The sequence below is a fragment of the Andrena cerasifolii genome, chromosome 5 (assembly GCF_050908995.1).
Source record: "Andrena cerasifolii isolate SP2316 chromosome 5, iyAndCera1_principal, whole genome shotgun sequence".
Taxonomy (NCBI): domain Eukaryota; kingdom Metazoa; phylum Arthropoda; class Insecta; order Hymenoptera; family Andrenidae; genus Andrena; species Andrena cerasifolii.
The window spans coordinates 11,479,554-11,506,107 of record NC_135122.1 but is presented as its reverse complement, the minus strand read 5'-3'; the positions used below and the strand labels follow the sequence as shown (position 1 = coordinate 11,506,107).

Sequence of the window (26,554 nt, the reverse complement as noted above, 5' to 3'; positions counted from 1 at the left end):
GCCCCTCTTCTTCTTACCACTTACAACCGCTTTCAGGTTTTTCAGCTACCCGCTGCTTCTAAACCCGATCCACCAGCAATAAATATAATATCAGATTAAATTCCTGTACACAAAAGCGATAAACCATTGTAATCTTAACCTCCCACGCGTCTAAGAACCCGTAAAGGCCACTAAAGCTTTAATAAATCAAGCAATCCCTCGGTCAAGCTCCATCGCGTGTTGGTATCTCATAAAGATCCCCCTGCATTTCGCTATTCCACTGATACCGTCGATCCCCTTCGGCGTCATTTCCACGGGATCAAGACTTACACTTGCCGCTTCGCATTCCATGAAACAGCGCGACAGCGAGCACGCACGCGGAACCGCGACGGAACACCCTCCCCCGGTTCTATGCATCTCGCGCGGTATCGTATGCATCCGTTGCACAGCGCGTCGTCGCGCCGCAAAAACGCACTGGGACAGATAATCGCGCGCGAGTCTCCAGTCGATCGACCCACTGGCACGATTCCCGCGTTTCCCCAGCTGAACTTCTTGCCTCTGGCTCGAGACTACGACTCGGGGGACACGGTTCTTGCCAGGCGATCCCCATGGACCCAGCCTTCAGATTTATGCCAGCTCTATCCGAGTTCCTGATAAGTCGGCTTGGGAACCGCGGATTCTGAACTGTTGCGATGGGGAGCAGAGTGGGCAGAGTGATAGATTCTATAGAGTAGATTCTAAATTGTTTGAAGATGTAAATTGAAAGTTTTTGATAATTGCTTTTTTGTCTGCGAGGAGCGGTTCTTTGGAGAACTTATGTGTGTTGCTAGTTTATAATTTCTGGATAAATGGGAGCATGAGTTCTCTTGAGTTTTCCAAGCTACTGGTGATTAGTTATTAGACACTGTTAATGGAGTTTTTAGTGGAAACGAGCGTTGAGGATTCTTCGAAATATTATTGTTTAATTTTTAAAGAATTCATGGGTGAAGCAGTGGTTTGAAATAGCGGAGTTATCAGATACAGAACGATATTTTGTTTATGTAAGCAAGAATTTTGAAACGCGACAGATAAGTCATTAAAGACCGGAGGCTTGGTTCTTGAATGATCTAGCCGCGGAATGGAGAAGATCGAGAGTGCTTTCCGGTAAGAGGACCGTGAGAAATTGCATGGCACTTACTCCACAATCTTCGAGCTGAAACGTATTCTTTCCATAAAATTCACCTCGCCAGGGAATCGATTCTAACGCATCGATGACGATGTATCTTCACTGACACGTCCCTCGACAACGTGCCACTGAGTGATTCGTCTGAAAGTGCACTTAGACCACCAAACGAGAAACTTCAACATACTCCGCGCACCCAGCTCTCAATACGTTTATGCACAGCCCTCGAACATCCCCTATTCAGCGCGACGCACTTTAAATACACAGCCTGGTCAGTAACATCAGCGATAAATTCATAGTGTCGTTTACACCGCGACACCAGAATTGCAATCAAATTAAAAACGGAGATTTCGATCTGGCCCACCCTTTAAGAGTAAAATTCCTCTTTTCTACGAATCAGAAAATTTAACAGACACCTAGCTTTAGAATTAAACATCAACGAAATCAACGAAAATCGAGAGAACCTAAATCTCACAATTTCAATATCCACGAACAAATGGATTGTTCGAAAAGTCATTCAGGCAACCGAATTTCCTTCAAAAGCACCCAACGTAAAAATAAATCTCCCAGTTTCAATATCTACTAACAAATGAATTGTTCCAAAAGTCATTCAGGCAACCGAATTTCCATCAAAAGCACACAATGCAAATATAATTATCTCGCACACCGAATGGTCCCCGAGATACATGATGAAATACATCATCGACTTACACCCCTAACCGTGGATTCTGCCTTCACCCCTCCAATACCTACGACTGTCGCTAAAACAAAACACAAATCGAATATTTTTCTAAGAACACCTCCTCGTACAGGTTCCTCCGAATTTGCCGTGTACGCGTTCCCCTGTAAGTCCAAAATGGCAGCTAAACACCCCCCCCCCTTCCCTGCCCCTTATAATAACAAACCATCGACAGATTCCAAACAAACTTTCCTAAGCCGAGATCGTCATCGCGATTCCCAACGCATGCAATTTACCGCTCGCTAAATTCAACGGCCCCCCTGGAATTATTAGCCAAGTATGTTCCTCACGTAGAGCTTTCGATGAATCGCTAAGACGCGCGGCTGGGATCGTCCGTCTCCCCGCGCGCCAGATCGAACTCGCTGGTGCCAGCCAGATCGGAAATACATTTTGATATTCGCACGTCCGCGTGGCGACCCCCGCCCCCTCTTCCTCGCCGACGTGCAATTTACGATCGGCTCGCGAGATCTAGCCCTCTGTTCTCCCCCCCCCCTTTCTCCGTTCCTCGCTCGTCGGCGGGTAGAAGGCCACGATAAAGGTAGATTTATCTCGGGAAAGTGGATTTATCTGGTCCCAGCGGCGAGGGGCGCATTCGTAAATGCGACGGCCGCGCAATCCACCGCGCGCAGGGATGAACGACCCCTTCCTGGTTGACCCGCTACCCCGCATATCCGACTCTAGTGCGCCCCCCCCCCAACGTCCCGTGCACCCGTGTCTCGCGATTTTCGCGTACCCTGTAAAACTGTTTGCTCACGCGAAGCCCCCTGCCCACCCTCTTCGCCCATCCGCTCGTCGATTAACCGACAAAGGATCGCGGTTAGGCAAGGTAGATAGTAAGGGTTAACGAGATTCGGGGGAGGGTGGACTGCCTTGAAGATGCGACGAGGAGTTTCAATTGTTTGGGATGTGGGGAGGAGATTTTTGGGGTGAGACGATGCGGTGGGGAATTTGAATTGGTTGGGATATTAGGGAGGTGGAGTTTAATTGCCTGGGTGATTTCATTTTGAATGTGTGTAGGGGCAGGGGTTGGTTTTTTTTCTGTCGATGTATGAAAGGTGAGAGTGGAAGAGTTATGTAAAGTGTAATTAAAATTTTAGCGTATTTCGAGAAAAGTGGGTCGAAGCATGCAATGGTAGATAAGATTCAGGGACATACAATGAAGAAAGATATTTTTTTTTACAAATTTATGAAGCAGATATAAATGTGATTTTTGTACAGTATAAAGGAACTGTTAAGAATTATTTGTTGCATGTGAAAACTCGAATTTCACAAAAAGTGGACGTACAGTATTTGTGCACTAAGCCATCGATGTGTAGAAACAGTGGGATGAGGTAATTTTAATTGCGATATATGTGTGTGGATTAGGAAGCAATTAATGAAAGTTTCTTTTTAACGATTTGTGTGAAATGAAATGGAAATTTAGGTTAGTCAAGGATCAAGGGTTGAAATACTGTTTTCTATTACATCCACGTTACAATCAATTTGCCCGGGTTATATATCTTTTGGGGTGAAGGGAATGGAATTTTTAAAAAGATTTCTTAGCGAGCACCTAGGGGCGAAGCGGAATCTCATGGTCATAGGATCAGCGAGTCAGTGGTATTTGGAGTTCATGTATATAGATAGATTATTTAACAAAAATAAAAACGTTACAATTTTCTTCTTGCCAAGACGAACGAAATGACGTAACACACCTGCGAGTACGGTTAATATTTATTGAGAAAACGCATTTCAAAGTATGCAACTCCAAATTTATATAATAGTAGGTATAGATCGTAATAAAGCTACGAATATTCTGGATATTAGTATTCATTCTGTTTTCATGTGTCCAAAAACTGTACTGTGTCTCGTGGCTTCCATAAAATAAGCTTGTCAACTGCGGTCTGCGCTGCTAACTGCACGGATAAAGTTTGCAACGCGACCGTCTCGTAAACGACGATTCGCGGAGCGCCGAGCGAAAGTTGCAGGAATTGCAATTTTTTTCGGAGTCTGAAGCGCTTTGAACAATTCTCTCGCAATCGAATAATGTTACGAAAATCGTGCACCCCTTTTTTCCCCATCTGCGCCCTCCAATGAAATGTTTTTCCACTCGACTGTCGATTCCGCGCAACTTGCAAATACCACAAACTTTTCCAATTCGACACGGTACAATGTCAACGTCATTGAGGATCGAGTAACAAACCGCGAAAATATTTCAGGCGGCCACAGACAGTTGTTTCAAGCCACGATATTGGATCCGCATTGCATGTGTATCAGAATTAATGTATTCAATTTTGGCAAATATTAATTGTCGGGATTTAATTAATACCGATTTTTCGCGTTCCAGGTAGGTATCAGTTTAGGAGGATGTACACGCGATACGCTGCAATTAAGCAGCGTACTTGATTAATAACTTGAAATTGTAGGGGATCCAGACGATTAACGATTTTTCGCAATGCGCTTAATATTGGCAATAGCTGTTTGAATTGAAATTGTACTGAATCGACAAATATCTATATGAAATTAACTATATTCCTCATTTACTACTTAGTAGAACTGTTATTAATTATTTATTTTAACATTATTATTTACAATCGTCTTACATAGTATAATGTTGAATATTTTGATAACATTTTGATAACAATTGGACGAACTGTGCTAACTGCCTTTCAAGAACTATGTTTTTCAAATAAAAATATTGAATACCGTTGTTCCCTAAATAAAACATATTATCCACAGGTTTTTTCTACGCTTTTTTCATGAATTTGCAAAACGGATTTCTTGTTTGCAGGTGGAAATTCGTTTTCATGATTGCTGAGAAAAATTTAGAATTTTGAAAAGTAATCAGAAGTGGCTCTGTGCGTTTTATTCGGGCGATGATTAATTGCGTTAGGAAATTGGAACTATAAACTTTGTTAAAAAGGGACGAAATTATTTTTGCATCACCTTTAACGTGCTTATGGTGGAATGATTAATTACAGCGTAATTACCAACTTTGTAAACTGGAATTTTTCATCGAACAAATATTCGCGTCGCTGATTTTAATCCAACATTTCGAAACGAATGATAAAATGAAGCCCAAGAGGACGTTAATAAATTAGGTGGAAAATGTATTTTTTGATCTCATCGGGGTAAGTTTACAAATGATTTACAGAGAAATAAAAGCAATGTCAGTCCCGTCGGGCACTGGCGATTTTTTCATTTTAATGAGGTTTGAATTTGTGTCGACATGGCTGGGAGCAAAACTAAAGAAACTTTAAGTATTCCTGCGCGTGTACAATATTATACGTGGTAGTGTTTGCCTTTGCTATAATATTAACAATAAGCTTGCACATTCCCTTTCCCCTCTGTTATTATATTTACAAAGACATCTTTCACATCAGAAGATTATTACGTTCTCATTCACTCCGTTACATCCATTGGATCATCTATTATTACCACGCTATTGAAAAGAGAATTGGAATTACGAAACCATAGCACACTCTAATTACCAACGCTATCAACCTCCCCCTTTCAAATTTAACCAAAACCAGCCCTCAAATTGCAGCACACGGTTACCCATCAACCACAGTTGGGCGTTATTCGAATAAGATATCGAATAAATTTATATTCCAATCAGATATCGAACAGGAGTGACGAATAAAATGAAGTCATTCGAGAATAACGAACAAAAATCAATTCGAATAAAAATTTGTCCCCCCAAAATTTTTCAACCCCACAGATTCCCACCACAAATTCTTTTCCACACCCCCTCAATATCAGTCCACAAAGAACAAACAACCCGCCATTTCCACCAACCAGAACAATAATCGCCCATTCCACCCCTAACGAGCCGTTCCTTCCAAAGAGAACTGCACGCCCCCAAATATTCCTCTTACAGATTCAATTCCCCGACTGTCTCCTTTCGAGTCTCCGCCGAAATCAGGTTGCAAATTAGAACACGCGCTCCCGAGCATAAAACCAGAAGAATCCACAATCCCGGCTATCGCGGATGAAAAGAAACGACGGGGCCCAGTTTCCCCTTAACGAACCCAGCCTTCGCAGAGAAATTTCAATGCGACCCGGGACGATAAAGTTATCCGCGTCGAATAAACACCGAGAAGGATCCCTTCTCAGAAGATCGGTTGCGCGATAGAGTCGGCACAGGCGAGCACGTCGACGCGATACGTCGTTACGCCTGAAAAAGGGGCAAGATCACCTAGCTCGAAAATTCCTACGAGCTCGACGATCGACCCACTGGCCCCCTTTTCCCCCGCCCCTCGACCCCTCCCTTCCCGTTCAACCCCCACGGTCTGTTTCGCGCCCCGCAGCACACCTTGGCTCGCGGTGGACGAGCCACTTCGACGGAAACGGAAGCGAATTTCAACGATTGTTGGGGAAATCGATTTCAACCCCGTCTCTCCCCAGGCGGTTCTGGCCCTTCCACCCCATACCCTCCCCCACACCTCTGAACAACGCGGAAAAGTTTGTCATTGGGTTTGTCGACCCTGGGGGATGGTTCAACCAGCTCCGCTCACGGACCTCAAAGCTGCCACGGTTCTTCTTAATTGGCATCGTTCGCGGACTTGTCTGGCGATATTTTTTACCGTGGGTGAATACTTGGTGTTTTGAGTTAGAGTGGTGGTGACTTGACGCGAGAAACGATGGGCACTGACTAAATAAAAAAAGTATTTAAATAAAGAATCGAATAAAAGTTACTTTAGATTATCTGACACGTGACGAATATTTTTTTTTTACTTTCATTCGTTATTCGAAATTCTGTTTAAATAAAAATTTACCCCATCTCTGCTGTAGCATAGTATAATATTGTACTATATTTTTAGACGCGCCCAGGAAGCCAGTTTACAAATGCGCACAGAGATTCTGATCCCGAGGACTGATTACGACCGATTGCTGGCGATAATTATCAGGAGACAAGGCAGCGAGCCTCCGCCTCGAAAATTGATAACTCACCCCCGCACGGTCGGGGCGGCTAAGACGGATAACGTATAATTTGCGTCAAGCCGCGGGAGAAGAGCGGACGCGAGAGCCAACGGGTGTAAATTACGTTGAAACACGAGGCGAATAATAAATTCTGTCAGGCGGTGGCTGCCTCTCGGTGGCTCGACCAGTATCTTGCGGCCTGCAGGGAACTGCCGAGATGGGGATGCTACGTTCCGATGAAAAACGGTTCCGTCGAGCCGCGCCAGCGACCGTTTGCGAGGCTTTTTCCGCGGCTGCGGCGATCCCTCGATCGGCCACGATCGATCCACCCGCCGCGATAATGCACGCTACCGATTCCACCCTCTCTGGGGGACGCCTACCCACTGGCCGCACACCTGCCGCGGGATATACAGGGTGTCCCGGGGTTGCGATCGCACGAAACTTTCCTGACTTTTCCTGGGAATTAGTTTAGTGGGTTAAGGGGCTATTGGAGGGTGAATGAGTTGGTTCTAGCTGTTAGGATCGATGTGTCTGAAGAGGGGTATCTGGTTTGAGATGTTTGGGGTTGGGATTTCGATGCTACGATGCGTTTATTTGGTGTGTTACGTGTTTGAGTATTCCAGGGTGTGGAATTAAAAGAGTAGGTATGCTAATGTTTCTGAAACGAAGGGAGGTATGGAGTGTTTGTTCCCAGCACCCACTCTCTGACACTCTCAATTTCACAGCCCACAATCATATTACATACACGTAGATTGCAATGTTAAATAAAATTGCTTCTAACTAAATGCGTCAATGGAAAGAGAGTTGTTCAACTTTTATTTCCTGCTAGCTTACGCGGATTATTACTGCGTAATGAGCTCTGTAGCGAACAGATTTTCATGCTTGTCTGTCAGAAGTGTCCCCGAAGAGGTTAATCGAAGATTTTTGAAGCCACGAAGAAACGACCCGTGGCCGGTAGAAAATTTGTTATTTTTCAACTCGCCCAGGGGTTAATTGAACGTGCTTTCGGGGATAAATCCATTTCTGGATGAAAGTAGGTCACCCTGTACACGTGGATGGCTGTGTGGTGGTGAGTGACAAGTGTTTGCAAGAGCGTGAAGGTTTCGAGTGATTGTTCCTAAACGGTGGGCTTCCATGAAATATATCGGTGCTTGGGATTGATTGAAGCCGAGGAATGCGTTTCTGGTGGCCTTTGTGAATTGCCGGCTTGGAAAAAGTAAGGGGGGTGAACTGTCAGAGGTCTTTGAAAATACAGCTCGTGAAAATGTCCGACATGCAGCGATCTGATTGTAACTACATCCCCTCAACATATTCACCCAGCTTTGATTAACCATTTGGATAAATCGTGTCATTTTCCCTGCATCACTAATGGTTGCACCGTTTTGTGTTGATGTGTCCCACGATAATAAATTTACTGCTACTTGTGTGGGGTATTATGTATGCTCAGAGTATGTGGGATATTGGTTTTAGCAAGTTCCACTTTAGTTCCAATTACATACATTGACTTTAGATCAGATTTTGCGATTTTAATTAAAATGGGGTTACCTTCTGAGGGGAGATTAAAATATTGAACGAATTATGAGGATGATATTAATAGCTGTACTGAATACACGCACAAATATATGATTTCTTATTAATAATTTAATAATAATAAATGACGCTCTATGGGAGATATAATTTGAGTAATTGAAATTGTAATTTCTTTCAACGTTCTGTTTAAATTTTACCGCAATGAATTAGCTATTCAGCAAAAGATTGCGGCTTCCGGTGGACTGTTTTAAATTTTCAACAGAATTAAATTCGCACACGAGTTGTATTTTTTTCTATGAAGTTAATCATGAAAGTTTCTCTTAACGGAAGCGTTGTTCTAATAAATCTCTCTTCGCTCCTCTAAAAGAGCGCCGTTTACTTATGCTAAAGTTTCGTTCTATCACAGTACCGCGCCAAATAGCCCTCAAGTTCCGGCAAGATTATAGAAAATGTACGCGTTTCCTGAAATAAGAAACTTCGGGGAGCAGTAATTCTAGAAAATTTGAAATCTTCCGCCGAACAAGAGTTTCTTCTCACTTAAAACAACACGGCTATCTGTTACTGGAATTTGCATTAAAGTTAAACGTCCCCCTTGACGTCTCTTCTTCAACGATAATAGAAACATTTCAACGAGACAGCACAGTTAATCTCACAATAAATTACACGGCAAAAGGAAAGGCAAATATATCTGTGAGAAATAAAACTCTACATTTCATGGTGACTTGACTAATTGCAGATAACAGGGTTTGTTGAAAAAATTCTATTGCAATTCGCGCCAAACCACTAAAGAAATTCCTGGATCATTAAAAACAATCTACAATTCTCAAATAAATTCCTGGATTTTTAAAGAAAAATCTTCAACTCTCAAAGAACTTCCTAGAATTTTAAAAAAATCTACAGTTCTCAAAGAAATTCCTAGAATTTTAAAAAAAATCTACAGTTCTCAAAGAAATTCCTGGATTTTTAGAAAAACCTACAATTCTCAAATAAATTTCTGGATTTTTACAGAAAAATCTACAACTCTCAAAGAAATTCCTAGAAGTTAAAAAAAAACCTACAATTCTCAAATAAATTTCTGCATTTTTACAGAAAAATCTACAACTCTCAAAGAAATTCCTAGAATTTTAAAAAAATCTACAGTTCTCAAAGAAATTCCTGGGTTTTTAGAAAAACCTACAATTCTCAAAGAGATCTGGGGATTCCCGAAAAAAAAACGCAGAATTCCCAAACAAATTTCTACATTTACAAGAAAGCGTACAATTCCGAAAGAAATGCCAACATTTACTTTCTCAGAAATACCCGACGACACAATTTCAATCACCTCGCAGCAGCATTTTCGCGCGTCGCAGCGGCCGGCTCGCTTCTTCCCCGACTGGAATCGCGAAGCTAAAAGAGCACAATAAAGCAGCGTCGCAATTTTCGTCGCGAAGCTATTCCAAAGCCCCGCGCCGTCCGAGGAAAGGAGAAACGAGCTGCGTTCCCGGCGTAACCAGCTTGTAACGGACAATTGCCAGCCGTATTGTATGAAAACCGTTCGCGCGGGCGGTTGTTTCGAGGGGAGGCTGGCGGCGTTAAAGAACGGAACCGCGGGGGCTGCGTGCCAAAGCGTTATCTTTTATTGCCGGCGGATCGGGTCAAGCGTTATGACACCGTGAATCATGGCGAAACGGCCCGGCATTCGGTGGATGACGAATGGAGAAGCAAGTGCAACGGGGCCGCGCGCAGCCTTTCCAATCCAATGTTCGACACCGGGCAATGGAATAGAACGAGGAGCGTTTGGTTGCGCCGTTCGCGAGACTACTGGATTTTACAGGGCACTTAAAACTTGGGAGAAATGGCCAATACTGTTTGGAAAAGTCGGGTCGTTATTGATACATATAACACTCTGCTTTACGACGGGGACGATACTGGGCTACACACGGGGGTGGAATTTTAATTATTTATTCTACTCGGATGGCGCTTTCAGTGACGCACAGTGGTGTGTAAATGGAAGATACTTTGAATTTTGGAAATATTGTTTCCGCGTGGTGGTTAGTATTCTACGATGGCTAACCAATTTTATTTTATTACAGAAATGGATATTTTATGTATTTCGTTTGCTTTAAATGGGAAGAAATTTTTATTGCAAGTAGATACAGCTTTAACAGATTAAATTGAATTTTCGCGACTCCCAGGGAGGTCACATTCTTACATTTGCATATTCTATTATTGATGTAACAATGATTTTTCATTTGTGAAAAAATAAAAGGGTGGCTACTCAGACGCAAGCACAACCACCATTATATAAGATAATTAAATATATTAAATAGCTGTAAGTGTATTTTATATATGTATTAAGATAATTAAATAGTATTACGTTAGAATTATATTCTGAAATACCTATTTTTAATGTTTTCTTTACCTTATTAAATTTACCTTACCTTGGGGCAGGGGGTCGCAGGTTATTTGAATATTATAAAAGGGGGTCGCGACTCAGAAAAAGTTTCAAAATACTGTGGTAGCTGGATTTTGGATTTCAGGTACCTCCATATACAGTGTGCCTCTGTGCGACGTCCGACCATGCGCTGGTCGCTACTACTTGCGCGCTAGTGAATCTAAAGCTACGCTTCTGCACGTACACTGTATGGTATCGAACGGATTTGATGTACTTTACAAGGATGGAATCTGAGAAGTAATGCGCGCTTAAAGTTATATTAAGGTACACGAAGGTGTATCAATGTTCTATGTCGTTGTACATTGGGGAACGTGATTATAGTGGCTGCAGTGTGTTACGCTTAAATATAAAGTGTTTTGTATTCTGCTTCTCTGCTTCTCTTGGTTTTATCGTAATTCTGATTGCCTTGAGTATGCGTTAAATTGTAACTGCAGCAGATGAATTTTGAATGGGCAATTTAGATACGAATTACAGCAATTTTAAGCAGAATTATTTGAACTCTCACTGTATCGCTGAATTTTTAACTACTGTAACTGTTATATTAAATTGAACTAATGGAACCCGTAAACTGGTGTTTGAACTCAAACATCGTGTAATATAATTAGTTAAATTTCTCGTATCGTGAAATATTTGAGCCTGCGAACTGAACTCGTTAACTTCTGAACTGTTTAACTAATCAACTTTCTAAAGGCAAATGGATACGCTATCGTGTTTCGCAAAGTGATTATAACGATTCCACTTCTGTGAAACTGTCGAGTGTTTGCCAGTATTCAACAATGCAAAACGGCACACAGCATGAAATTTCCAGTCATCGATATATTGCTCTCATAATCAGTCTGATGATTACGTCGTGTTCTCTTCTCCTTGTCCTTTCGCATTCATAAATCAACAGGCTTGTGCAAAAATTACTAGAAATACAAAGTAAAAAATAATATTTGAATTACTTTGCTATTTCCATTTTAGAACTAACTTAGAGAAACTAACTTTATTTTGTGGCAAGATCAAATAAATCATTTAAAAGCAATTTGTTACTTCAGCTAACTGTTTCAAATAAAATAGGACACGAGTGTTTGAAAATAATTTCTAGTTAAATAAGGCACCATATATTAATTGAGTAAACATTTCTAACACATTTCACTCGAATAATGTCCCACCCTGTAAATCAGAAACAATAGGAATCACACGCTCGGTCGAGTGAGTTTAACACCCCAACGAACAAGGCCAACAGCATTAAAAGACCTATTAGATTGGCTAGGGGGTGACGAGACACTTTTGAATACTTGGCAGCGGACCCCGTTGCCGTAATCGGGCTTCAGAATCGATATGCAGTCGATATGACCCAGTGAACGACTTTTTGAAGTTACAAGGTACCAGAAACCTCAACCGGATAATTAAGCCAATTTTTTTCATGCAATTTACCATTCCGAACTATTAATTGTGTACAGTATCAACTGTACTAACGAAAAGATAATAGAAACTTGAAAATATGGTTCCTAATTAAAAGTCTCGTATTCGTACGAAATTTAACAAATAATTTCCATGCCATAAGTTTAAAATTTCCGAGACTGACTTTGATCCCACGCGAATGCTGAGGGTAGAAGCAGTTCAGCGTTTGAAAAGCATTTGGTAGGGAATTGAGAGCACTTACATCACCCTTCTCTGGAACGTATTTGGCCAGCCACCCCCATAGGACGCCGAATCCAAGACCTCCGATGATGGCGATTGGACCCTGGACGATTTGATACCACAGCGCGTCGTGGGAGAACATGATGCTCTTCACGATTCCGTGAATCGCCACCGACGCTGCGTCATCGATTCCAGACACGGCAATAATTAAAGTTGGTATGCCCTGTAACAATCACTCAGAAATTAGTGGGGAACGAGTCCATTGGGCAATCCTCAGATAGAAAACTGAGTGATAAATTGATGGATGCTAGGTGTATGTACATATATTTAAATCTTGGTTATAATATTTGAAATAGAGTTGGGCATTGACTAAATAAAACATTATTTAAATAACGGATCAAATAAAAGTTACTTTCACTTTAGATTATTTGACGAATAAAGTAAATTTTTTTATTCGACAAATTTTAATTCTGTTAACTTTTATCCGTTATTCGAAATTTTTACTCGAATAAAGAAGAATACAAGAAGGGTAGAGAAAGAAGTTTAGGGGCAATACAAAATGATTGTAGAATAAGGAGAAGTGTTTAAGTTGATAATGTGTGTTATTAATACTTCAGAAAATCATAACCCTTCTATAGAATTTTTAGGAGAATGACTTCCTATTAAAAAAAGCCCACTGTAGGCCCATTCAAATTTTCTAAACCCATCATGTGTCCCCACTGTGGGGCAAAGTTGTATAAACTACCCCCAATTATCAGATATCTCTTTAAAGTTCAGTTATATTAGTACCTCGAGTTCCTCGCATGGAACTCGCCACTTGACACTAAGGGATGATAGAGATCACTAACCAGAACTCACAAAACCACTTCACAACCCCCATGACCCCTCAAAGACGTCAAATTAAACATACTCAGCAATCCATATCTAATTTCAACCTCCATTCATTGGCACACACTAACCATCCAGTTCCACAGCGATCAAAATTCCTCCACACGCTCAAAGAAACATCATCCCTTCGCCCATTCTTAACTAAAGCTCCAGAAGTGCTCCAGACTCTCCCAGACTGTAGGTACACTAAAACCCTTGAAATAAAATCACGTGCCAGAGGCGCGAGACTCGCGTCGAGTTAGCGAACTTCCAGCAAAGAGTTATTAAACCGCTCGGGATGAGGCAATCCTTCTCTCGGGCCCGATCGCGATTTTTTCGACACGAATCGACGGTGCCCCACCTTCCCCGTGCCGCAACTTCCCTTATTTTCAAGCGGCGGCCACAACATCCGCGACTCGCCGGCGGAAACTTCGTTATCGGGCGCAATTAGATTCCTTCGTGGTAACTTCCCTGCCCATTAAGGAACTTTGCCCCGAACGTTGCCGCGGCCAGTGAAAATAATCTGCCAGACGGAGGCAGACCGAGGAAATCGTTCGGCTGATCCGAAGGGAAAGAGAATTATGACGGGAAGGAGCTAACGAGACCGGTCGACGACACTCGCGCAGATTCCACGGGCTTCGAAAAGCCATCCAGGGGGAGGAAGATAGGATGGCCCGTGCGGGATTTAAGTCTGCGGACTATCGTGATTCCAGAGACAGTCGGTTCGAAGTCGGGCTCGAGAAAGAGGTCCCTGGGCAAACGTTCGATTCGGTCAGCGGTTCGTGCGACGCTTTGTTTCGCCGTACGTCCCTCGTATCGGCGACCGTCCGCTTTCCCGGCTACTTTTCTGATTTAACTCGCTTCGGCCAGCGCGCTGGCTTGGAGGATTGGTCGCTGAGTGCTGGAGATTCCCATTCTGTAAATGCGGGGGTGTGTCGAATGTGGAGCTACCACTGGCAATCAGCGGAATTCGAGATGAGGAACGGGGATTTGTAGTTTGCCAGTGCTTTGGACGGTCAATTGATAGCAGGATCGACGGAAGTGAAGAATGATATTCGAAGCATTTTAGCATTTTATGTGTCGGTGATTATGAAAGTGGCGTAAGCCATGTATTTTTTGCTTCGAGATATTTAGACTGTTGCGTTTGGGTTAGGTGTGGGTATTATTAAAGAATATTTTTCCTAAATAACGAAATACATAGGGGAGAAACATTTACTTGTCCAAACAATCTAACCTACGAATATTTGAAAAGAACCCAAATAAAGTAATAAACAATTTATAAAATGTATTATTCCAAGCAACGCTCACAAAGAAACATCCCGAACCCGAGAATTCCAAAAATTCTGAAACTTTGTGAATACGTAGGCGATTTCCTCCTGATTACAGCGAAATTTTTGTTTGCCGCTGAAATTCGCTCGAAGGAGGTGAAATTAACCCCTGAAAAATCGGATATTTTCCGATTTTCTCTTATAACTGGTGAACTGTAAGAGATAGAATAAAAGTTTCAAGACAAAAGTTACTTCTTGTAATTAGTTCTATCATTTGGTAAAAAAAATTATTTTACAGTTCACGAGTTTTAACACAAAATCGGAAAATAGCCGATTTTTCAGGGGTTAATTTCACCCCCTTCGAGCGAATTTGGGCAGCGAGCAAAAATTTCGCTGTAATCAGGAGGAAATCGCCCACGTATCCACAAAGTTTCAGAATTTTTGGAATTTTCGGGTTCGGGATCTTCCCTTGTCAGTCCCGTTGTGATCTCGAGCAGCGTTACACCTTCGTTGCGATATAAATTCCAAATTAAACCTTGCCAAACATGAACCCTTCTACGAGCGAATTTCTCTCTGGTTTTCCTATTTATTTTTCAATCGGTTCCGCCACTCATATCGATACATTCGGTATTTGAAATCAATCTGAAACCTAGTACCACTCGATCGAAGCACACACTGCGCGAAGGTTATTAAAACCGCCTCCCCATGCCCGCTGCAAAGACGAGCGTGGGAGGAAATAGTTCCCAAGGCACCTCGGTCTTGCCATGCGAGTAGATATTTGCCGGAGGAATGCGTTTATTTACAGGACAAACGGAAGCCGCCGCCCCCCCCCCCACCCACCCGCAAAACGAGAAACCAAAACGAAGGAGCTCGACGCATCCCCCGTGGAGATTCCGCTGGGAAAGCACTGACGCGATTCGTTTCGACTTTCGAAACAGAGGGTCGTATGAAAAAAAAATTCTCTTCATCTGACGAATAATGCGAATTACCTGACACACTCCAGACAGGGCATTCAATTCCTTCCGCGCCGTGGCTTGTTCCGCCGGCAGCCGAGGAATAAACAAAAAGCTCCGTCTAGATGTTTCGTCTCATGAATATCACATTCACGGGAATGGCCTTTGCACTCTTCAAACAGCTTCCACTCCATTTTCTAAACTGAATTATTTAAGTCCTCCGCTTTCTCCGCCCTCCCGTGCTTCGCCTATTCTCGCTGCCATTTCTGACATTATCATTTTAAGCGAGGCAGCGCCATCGGTGCACTGTGACGGACATCCTAGACAGTCGTCGGCGACGGTCGAAGACACCCCATCGGCGCGGATACACTCATTAATTTTTCCCAAGCTCGTCGGCTGGGCGACGAGGCTCGACGTTCCGAGTAACGTCACGACGGTGTCGCGTTCTAATTCGGGGGGCCTCGCGAGTCGTTAGCGGATAATGAAACGCTGCGGGCAATTTGTCGAAATGCTGGAGGAAGGGCGAGTGTCCCCGTTGGCGGCCATGTTGCTTTTATCGACCAGTTGCTTGTATTTCTTTTTTTTCTTCTGTTTAACGTTAGGGGTAATTAAATGTTGATATAGTCACTCGAGGGAAATTTAAACCGAGGGTCGACCGTGAAAGTGTCTCCCTCGCTCTTGTCCCTTTGAGTTCCTTTAATCGCGATACGAAGGATAGAATTGCCTCAATTATAGAATTGAGAGTTTCAGTGGCTGTTGACTTTAAGTTGTGCGAGAGGGAAGGAGCGGTGGAAGAAGGAATCGTTCAAAATTTTCTGCAGCCTGCACGGGAGAAGGGTTGTGTGTGTACTTTGATTCCCAAAAGATTGAGTGGCCTATTCTCTACCAGCGCAGCAGATGGTGTGACTCCTTCGCAGAATGGGTTTCCCGTGGGGTAAAGGGTCTATTTACTGTGTCACGTAAACTCAAGGACCCAGTCAGTGCATTTACCCCTTCAGCCAATACTTCTGGGGGAAGTTTACGGAGAGTGATAAACTCTGAAGTCGAAAGATTTTGCGAGAATAAAAAGGGGTCTCTAATACAGCTCCGTTCCTCTTTGCTATTTCTGTATTTTCTATTGTTTCCTTCCCTTTAGAGTTTCCTTTTGCTTCTGTCTGAGCATATTGTAATAAATGATTTCAATTAGTTTGATAAACAAGTGAAACAAAGTATTCGCGAGGAAATAGATTTTTAATTGCCGCGAACTTGCCAGCTTTCGTTCAAAATTTCCAAGAGATATGAAATGTCGGTCGAATCACGAATATTCCTCGACAAGTATATTTTTACTCGTTGTGCCCTCGGAATTACTACGAAATTCAATGTAGGTAGATCACGCGTTAATGGAGCACCCTCATTAAAAGCTACCGAAACATGCAAATAATCCCTGCACCAGGGAACTACTAATAATCAATTTATAATTAAAATATGCTTCCGTAGTTTAGCGCGATATTTACATCCCCAAACTCATTTCCCTAGCAGTATGATTAAAAAGCTAATAATCTGGAGTACGATTACACTCATCAACCTCCAAATTTTAACCCCAATCTCACTTAAAACTCGCTCACGCAGATAATGGCCCCGTCTTGTGAGAGGCAAAATGCTATTTACAAGTTTTTCACAAAAATATGAGACACAGATCGACAGGACAGTTACATTATACGTCAGGGATGGATCTGCAGTGACCTTGAGGGGCTAATCGATTTTATCCGGATTGTAAATACGTCAAACCGACGTCTGAGCTTGTGGCAAGTAGTTGCGGATCGTTATGGCCAGACGCTGAGCGGTATTGAATTAGCCATTCATGGAAATTTCCTTGCCCCGCCCGAGAATTTGATGAATACGCCGATTTGTCAATGAGAACTGTTGCTGACAGGCCACCCAGTAGCCAAGGATACGCTTTGTGAATGAAGGACGCCGCTTGAATATCTATTAAGTCCGTCCCGACAAAGGATACTTTCGACAGCCTTCATGCAACAGGGTTTAAAGGATGAACGATCCACGTGAAGGATTGCCATTCGTGATTATCTGATCGCGGTCCTGGCTCCCTTGTTCGACAGGAAATAAAAAAATCGGTCGACGAGATCGAGGTGAATTTCAGTGGCGAAGTTCTAACTGCAAGTAAAACTCGACTGTGAATGATGCACCTTCAATAATTGTTACGAAGCTGTTTAATTTAATGGGAACAGATGGATGAATTTAGTGTGATGGAATGCACGAGTCCAAAATTGTAAGATAATTGAGAATATATAGTTTGATGAGGATATTCTTATAACACTTCGGATTAAAAGGGGTCATTCTACTTTGATCGGTCGAAAAATTAAGATATTTTTGAAGATTCTTTTCCTCTGTAAATACAACATAAAATGGAATAAATATTTTTGATATCTATTCAGCTATTCTTATCTTACACAACAGGATTTTTTTAATTTAATTTAAATATTTATTACGGCACCTCAAAACAGATTTATTTCATTATGTGGTATTTATTGAGAAAAAAAATCTTTAAAAATAGCTTCATTTTTGGTCGATCAAAGTAGAATGGTCCCTTAATTACTTAATTGCTAATTAAGTAGTTTCGAAGTATACACAAAAATATCAACTTTAAAGTTCATTTTTAGTACTAAAGAAGCTTATCATCTATGTTACTACTACTACTACCAGTACTACTATATTATATAAGTAGTGACTCATACTTTCGGGTGTATTAAAATTGATACTCCGATAAAGATATAATACAGTTAGAATATTAAACCAACTGATCGCGAAATCCTGATAAGGTCTGGTACTAGCGCTAGCCTTGCGAATAATTTCTCTTTCCTAATTCCGTGTCTTTAAAAGGAAGCAATCGTCGCAGGGGCGCGCCTAATAGCTAGGTACAATGTCGCTGTACAGTAAACTTCATCGATAAAGATCTGGTTAAATCCAGCCAGCGCTGCAATCTTCCGCAATTACGAAACGTTGTTTGAACCTTAATCCTATCTAATTCGAGGAAAATGGACGGAGACCCTTTGAATAATTTTGGACCAGTCCAGTTAGAAGCTGCGTGGAGACACGATTCGTTAATTCCCTCAAATTATACACATTACTCTTTTAATTCGATCAAGCACCGTTAATCATACAAAAGTAGTCTTCCACTTTTACACGTTGAGGACTAAAATGTTGAAGAAACTAATTTGGGGGTAGAAAATAATTGGACAAAGAGTGGCGTAGAAAAAGTCTAGCAACTGTGCTAGAAATTTTCTACTAAGGTAGCAAAATGGCCGATCAACCCCTTGACAATTCAAAATGTTGACAGACTCTAAAATATTGGTCGAATTTTATTAATATCGCTATGATTAATTAAACGTTTCACTCTTCGTGGGATCCTCGCACCTGCTAATAATGTTAACATTTTCACAATCCCTCCCCCCCCCCCGCCGGATCTACCCTTCCCAACTTCCCCCCGAATCGAGTACAGTGGCCTTCGTCCATGGAGATTGCAGCGGATCCAGAAACCGCCGTACTTGGCCGCAATTACAAAGCGTTGCTCAAACAATGATCCTCTCTAATTTGGTAGTGTACCCCCCTCGTGGAATTTATCGTGATCGGTTTGCAGCAACCTTCCCCAGGGGGCGCACGGTCACCCCTCCTGCGGTTTTCGTATTTTAGCGGTTTCGACCACGCGGACAAACCGCAGAGGATCCTCTTATTTCGCCCGTCCAGGCGGAATAAAGTTGGCCATTCTTCGGCTACGTCCGTTTCCCGCATCGATTATCGAGACGCAACGAACCGTGTCCAAGGAATACAGATCAGACTATCTGGACAGAGCATTGAAACTAATTTTTCACAGGGTACCACGTGCTTTCCCTCGGAGACCAACGTTGGTACTTATGAGCTGAGATCTAACTTTCAACAGCTCTAGAAGCTCAAACAAATTGTTCTGGCATTCCCCACTGAAAAAATAGTGTTTCGCTTCTTTGGCGTTTGGGTAGGTACATCGTTTGCCATTTCAGCTCCTCAAATGTTCCCAAGCATATTTTGCGCCGCAACTTCCCGCAGGGTCCCGGAAAGATTACACGGATACTGTGTCGAGCGACTGTCGGGAATTCCAAACAGTTCGAGCGTGTCGTTGGACGCAAGAACTGAAGTTGCGTCGCGTGACGCAGAATGTCACGCGTCGAAGTTGGCCCGCGGAGAACGCGATCCCGCGGCTCTTGGGGGATGCACGGGCAAGTACGTAATTCAACGGCGGTGCATCTGTTCGCCGTCGGCGCGACGCGCGGAGCAAACCGTCCGGAAGTTGCCGAAAGCGGCTCGACGCTAATTAAATTTCTTTCGAACACCGGTCCTCTCCGCCTGATCCCTTGTAATTTCGCGCTCGCTCGGGGCGCCATTGCGCGCGGGCTAAAAATTCGCAACAAAGTTGAAGGGGAGCCGCTTCTTTGCGAGCTCCGCGATGTCACGCGGCTTATTAACTCGACTGCCAGCAAATTTCCGTTGTAAATGCAACGAGTGCCGAGCTAGAACAGGTTCGTAATCCCCATCCCGTCGTTTCGGCGATAATTACTCGACTTTCCCCTTAATTGGATCGATTAAAAGGAATTTACGCGACGCGACAGAAGGACGACTTCGCGTATAATCGGCAAATTCGCTGTTCGCGAATGGCGTAAAAGTTTATTTGCTCGTGGCGGGGATGCGATAACAATTGCTGACGCTGGCTTATGGCTCGAGAAATGTCACAGAAACTCTAAAAAAAATAATAAAATAAGTAAAGTAGTTAAAAGGTAAAACGTACTTTTATTCAATAGTTTTGGTTTTTAATAGTTTGAAGAAACGAAACACCAGTTGCTAAGTGGTAATAAGATTTTGCAAGGTAATTTTGAGGGGTGGGGAGTAATTCATGAATTATTCTTAATTTTTCAGGTGCACTGATGGTTTCAGGTGTGCATGGAGTTTCTTGAAGGATAAGTAGTGCTTAGAATTCAGATGTGGTAGTCAATTTTAAGTTATTGAAGGAATACGATGTTAGCTAGTGAAATTAAAAATAATTCCTTTTTTTCTGAATGTAATGAAACTTTGTCAATTTGTCATTTAATGTGGGTAAATAGCTCTGAATATTTTTAGCTATGTGTTTTAAGCAAAAAATAAACAAACCCTTTTACCCATTTACCAAGATTAGTAGGTATCCAAATATTTTAACTACTACACCATTTGTTCACTATTAAAGTAGTATCTTACTTAAATATCACAACTCCTGCAACCTAATACAATCCAACAAATAACTTCTAACGCTTCGCGAGGTCTACCCTACGCACTTCAGCCCCACAGAGAAAACTCGACGCAGAGGTTCAATTCTTAGCACACATTCCAAACCAAGCCGAAGTTTCGCCGCAGGAAATTCGGTGCAACGAAACAAAATACTATCTTCAAAATCCCACTGTTCCACGTCAGAAGTTCAGTACTGGAGCTGTGGTCTTTTCGAATTTCACGGACGAATTGTACCCAAGTGAAAGCTCGCCTTCGTTAACAAGAACTGTGCCAGTAGTTGATGGGTTGGCTGGTCGCGTGAGAAAACACACGACCGTTGGAAATGTTTAAAATGATCGTTTAATCTTACCTTGGCAACTCCGTAGCCCTTTGCACGTAGCCTGAAGAGACAGGGCACCACGACAGCCGGTGAAACGGCGGCTATTACGCTGCCGAGGAGGAAACCCCACACCCAGGGCAGACCAAGCAGATATTTTGTCAGCGTGGCGACCACAATCGCCTCGACGGCCCATGGAATTAGTCCCAGCTTCGGCACGGTGACTTTCAACCTCTTCAGCGCGTTCGGATCCAGATCCAGGCCGGCTCTGGTGAGGATAATGACTAGAGCGACTTTTCTGCAACAGAAAGCAGCAAGATCAGCGACTGAACCCCTCGAGTATTGCGATACTGAAGCAGGTCGAAGGGAGTTCTGGTGAAATCTGAACATCTTGTTTCGTCTTCGACCTTTCAGAGTTCGAATCAAGGATTTTGGTTGTATACTATTGTCTCTTGCTTAGATCAGGCTTTGGGATAGAATTTCTATGGTTTTAGGAATGATTTACACAAGTTTGGAAATAATTTTTTAAGGTTTTAGACATAAGTTTTTAACGATTTAGAAATTAATTTTTAAGGTTTTAGAAGAATGTTTCTAAGGGCTTGGAAAGAAATTCGTGAGGTTTTAAAAGTAAATTTTTGGGGTTATACAAAAGAGATTTCTGTTCAAGGTTTCAAAAGAACTTTCCATGTTAGGAAACTGATTAGATTTGAGCTGATTAATGATTTGGGGAGTGTTTGGTTACTCCAGAGACGAGAAGAGTAGGTAAACGTTTTCTTTGGAGATGAAATTTCTAGCAAGGAGTGCGTTTGGGAATGATTCCTCCTTGCCCCTTTAGGTGGAAAAACAAGGTTCCCTTAGTAATGTTAATTCGCTGAAACTTAATTGGATTTCTGTGAATCCGTAATTGATTAAATTAATTACAACTTTCTCACTTCAAAAGAGTAAATACAAATCCTCGGTAGTAGAAGTGAGAAATTCGATTTGAATAAAGACAGAAGAATTTTTTTATGAAAGGACTTCATCATTACGTTATTAAAAAGGATTATTTGTGAATTCTACAATTGCAGTTTAAAAGTTGCTTGTCGCAAATTATATATTTATGTATTTTTATGTTTCTGCAATTACAGGAAGATTTCCAGAAGCTTAAAACCATGGTCTTTATCGCCAAGATAACTTTGTATCATAAGCCCACAGTATACAATATAAACAACCCATTATCAGTCTCCGATCGATAGACAAGTGGCCAATAAAAGTATGGTCACATGATGTCGTAAGAAATCGTGAAAAATCACGAATTGCGATTCAGCGTAAATAATGTCGTAATGCTTGCCCTAGACAATATTATCAACAAACATATCTCTGTAAGAGATTAATCGTGATTTAACAAACACGAATAAGGAACTACTTATTTATTTACTTGCAACGTAGAATTGTTACATCATTCTAGTAACACGATAGAAGAGTCTCTGTAGAAAACACTGTAAGTGCTAAAATTAAAAAAAAAATATCGAAAAATGTTTTACGTGCCAATGATAATACTGACCTGTAGATTGTGATTTTCAGCACTTACAGTGTTTTCTACCGGGACTCTTCAATTATTGTTAGTCGTAAAATTCTTCTTTCAAAAATATTCAACAGAATTTATTGCAACAATATCGCTACTACTTATCAAGAAAGAATGGAATACACGATAGATGTAATAAAATTTGATCATTTTTTTAATAACCCCCATGCTTCCTTCGAAACAAGATGCACCCATCCATCCCCTTGCACGATCCCAAAAACCATAATTTTAAACGTCCAACACAAAAACATCCACCTCCCAAATCACCCCCGAGCCTCGTGTTGCGTCGACACTTTCCAACGCATTAGAACCGTCGTCAATAGAAACCTGCCTGGGAGTTCATCCAAGGCGTTCGACTTGCTCGCAAGTGGAATTCCCCTTATGGTCAAAGCCTCGACAAGTAGATCAGCCATGGCTAGAGGCGGGGGTGGGTCAGCTGCGCTTCGGGGCTCGCTTTGAGGACGCGTACCCCTGTTCTGTCTCGCGTTGCAAGCGCAGGTTATCGCTCGAGTTTGCGTCTCTCGGTGTAAATTCGACCTGCTCCAACCCCCTCGCCCCGGTTCCACCCCCTCAAGATTGCCGATGCCTTGCAGGAGCACTCGGTTACCCGACCGAGACGTACCCTCTTCCACGGGAAACTCGTAATAGGATAAGTTTCGGGCGGCCTGCCTCCACGAGCCGGTCCCGCAAAGTTCCAGCCGCGGTCGTCTTTAACGATCCGCGCCGCCCCCCGGAGTTTTCATCGGGCGCGCGTTACACGTTTTCCAGATCGGAACGGCCGTCCCCCCAAGTCGGCGACTTTCATTTACATGGATGGATAGAGGCGATCAAGCTCGTTCGGGTGGATTGATTGGGACTTGTTCTCGATGGTAGTAGAGGGCAGAGTTTCGGTAGTTGAGAGGGTGACTTGCGGGAGGAGAGTCACTGGGCTTGATTTTAATTAGGGTTGAGGTGGTAGGGTGGGAGATGTGGCGATGAAGGCAGGGCAGAAAAGGAGAAAAGGAGAAAAGGGAAAACGGGAAAAGGGGAAAAGGGGAGAGGGGAAAAGAGGAAAAGAGGAAAAGGGGAATACGGGAAAAGGAGAAAAATTATTATAAAACTGTATTTGAAAAGAAACAAGTGTGCGTTTCGTCCTGGGCCTGATAGTGGACTTATCGGTAACCAGTGGTGGATTTAAGGAAAAAGGCCCAGGTGGCAAACGTTCTGAGGGGCCCATTTCTCGGGAAACTGAAGAGATAGTTTATTAAAAACGGGGTAGATGTAGTAGTACAGGGGAAAAAATGTAGTGTTTGGATGAAAGCATATTTTTTTTTTAAGATGGGGCCGTGGGTGGGCCTTTTCCTCATCGACCACCTGTTAAATCCGCCACTGTCGGTAACCCTTACCTAATCGATCCTGCCTTATACGTTTATGTTGGAGCAGCGATAAACGATCAGAGCGACGTTCAGATCGAAGCGTAGAAATACATTTTATTGTTTCATAATGGAAGTGTTTACATTGAAGCAGCGAGCTCGAGCTACGCTTACTACTTAAATGACCAACGATACAAGCGTTGAGAATCAAATATTACATTTTCTTCGCTCTTATTGTCGGTCTCAGCCTATGTATAACATTATTGACGATAGATATAGACAAATTAAGGGTCCATTCTACTTTGCTGGTCGAACAAGAGGCCTATTTTCGAGAATTTTTTTTCAGGAACCATTGTACGAATTTTCATGTTTTTTTTGGTAAATATTTATTATTCCCTGCTGTATAGAACTGTATTTTTCATATTTCTAACATATAATTAGAAAATGTGGGGATTTAAGTCGCAATGTTTGGGCTTCGCTAAGAACACTGCGGAAGTCCTCCTCGGCGTCAAAGTGCTTTTAAAATGATAAAAATAGAATGATTATAGGGGTGTATGCACAAAGAGGGCCTGAGATGGCTATAATTAAAATTAATTTCACTCATTAATTTATTACACAATATCGATTGTAATAATGCAACTACAAAGGAGATACCTATACCAAAATTTTATATATTTTCGACAGCTTTACAACTTCACTATGCATAAAAAATATTTAACCTCGTAATTCCCAGCATTTCAGTAAAATTAAAAATTTGGCCACCCCCCTTTTAGAGTTACCGACACAATTGGAGTATTAATCTACCCGAAATTCGACGAATTCGTTCACCCTCCATAAAATAAATTCCTATCATTTCAGTAAAATTCAACATTACTTTTGGCACTGAGGCCCTTTTTGCACCCAACAGTATCTACAATTACATTCGTTAGACCGTGTTAACTGATTTGCACGAAGAAAGAAAATTTTTAGAATATTTGACTGGCCCTTAAAATACTGTCCATACCCTAATTCACTGACAATTCAAAGTTTTCCACAGACTACAACCAGCGCTCACATGAACTCGAAATTTTCCTTTTTTTGCATAGCCATTTCGAAGGGCCATAACTAAATAAAAGCTATTCCCGTCATCCCCAGCCCTTTCCTAATTTCCACAACGTCCACGAATTTTAATCCCTACGCCCACGCCGCCATAAACTAGTTTCAGCATTTAATTTGATCCTTCCTTTCGCAATGAGCGACTCCAACGATCCCAGGGGCCAATATTTGCAAGGGTTTCTACTTCTCGAAGAAGTTCCGCGGTGTTGGCCCGCTCGAAATTGAAATCCGTCGTCTTTTTCCCTTCGTTCTGCTCTCCGTTACAACAAATCGGCGAAATCCCGCCAAAAATTTGGATCCCGCCGCCTCGACGCTGATTGAAGAATAATATCGTTTCCGCGGCGAAGTTGGAGGAAGTTGGGCCGCAGCGCGCGCGGAAGTTCGACGCGCACCGTGCGGTTCGATAAATGGGAACTTTGTTATCGCACGACAATGGGTTAAATGAAAGGAACTACGCTTCAACTGCTTCGTCGATTTATATTTTAAAGCGCGCGCGAAACAGACCTGCACGATCTTATCCAATTTGGACCATTGGAATGCCTCGAGCCCGCAACGCCATACGATTTAGGAGCATACTCCCAATCCCGCTAAATTCGCTGTAATAAAATAAAATCGCTGAGACGCTAATAAAATATAAAAATACCGTTGGACGATAATTGCTAGTATGAATAATGTATGTATCTAAAAATATATACTCTTGGAAAGTGCCCACGACTGTAATTAGTGATCGGAGAAGATACAACAACGCCTCGTGACTGCCTTATCGGTTTATCGATAAATCGACATACCTTGGTCTTAAGGCTTCTATAAGCAAGTACGCATCGAGATAGTAACTGATCTGGCGCATGAGAAGTTACGATCGATCTCCGATGTAAAATCGATCTTATCGCGGGTTGCGTAATTGATGACAAGTCTGATGCGTGGGATATAGTGTTAGTAGTTCAAGCAACTATACTTGCAATAATTTTCTTTCGCTTTGTACCACACACCGGACACAAGAATAAAATCGAAGAGAACGGCAGCTGATGCGATGCCTCTGCTGTGGAGCTTGTAGCTCCAAGTGTGCAAGTCGATCATTAAAACTGTTGTGGGAGAAATCAACTGACCAATGGCGAGGATAATAAGCACGCCCTGCTGATTTATTTTCACAAACGGGCTTTCCCATGGGAGGACAGTCCGCGGCTGTAAATGCAAAAACCGTATCGGGTTTCCACAGCGGCGCTGAAGTAAGTTATTTAAAAGCCGTGCTGGCTGGAAAATGTCCATTCTAGCTCTCGGCCACGCGATTATTTAAATAATTCAAATTCCACTCCCACGGGGCGTATTTTTCTTTTCAAGAGACGCGGCTCGGTGACTTAGACACGTGCGCGGAAAGAATATCACGAATTTGCAATTCTATTCCGCTAGGCTCCTTTCGCTCCGGTAATATTCTCTGCTTAACTGGGGAATTCAATTCGACCGTAGTGCGCGGAAGCGCGCGTATT

General features: G+C 42.4%; 1 protein-coding gene across 2 annotated transcripts in view; it reads right to left on the bottom strand.

Annotated features, from left to right (window-relative positions):
* Nha1 (Na[+]/H[+] hydrogen antiporter 1) overlaps positions 1 to 26,554 on the bottom strand; it is an 89,260-nt gene that overhangs the window by 30,083 nt on the left and 32,623 nt on the right. For both annotated transcript variants that reach the window (XM_076813387.1, XM_076813386.1), the window contains 2 exons: positions 21,093 to 21,357; positions 12,392 to 12,592 (listed from right to left, as the gene is read on the bottom strand). In XM_076813387.1, coding sequence (XP_076669502.1) covers positions 12,392 to 12,592; positions 21,093 to 21,357 — 466 coding nt within the window. The remainder of the gene's footprint in view (positions 1 to 12,391; positions 12,593 to 21,092; positions 21,358 to 26,554) is intronic.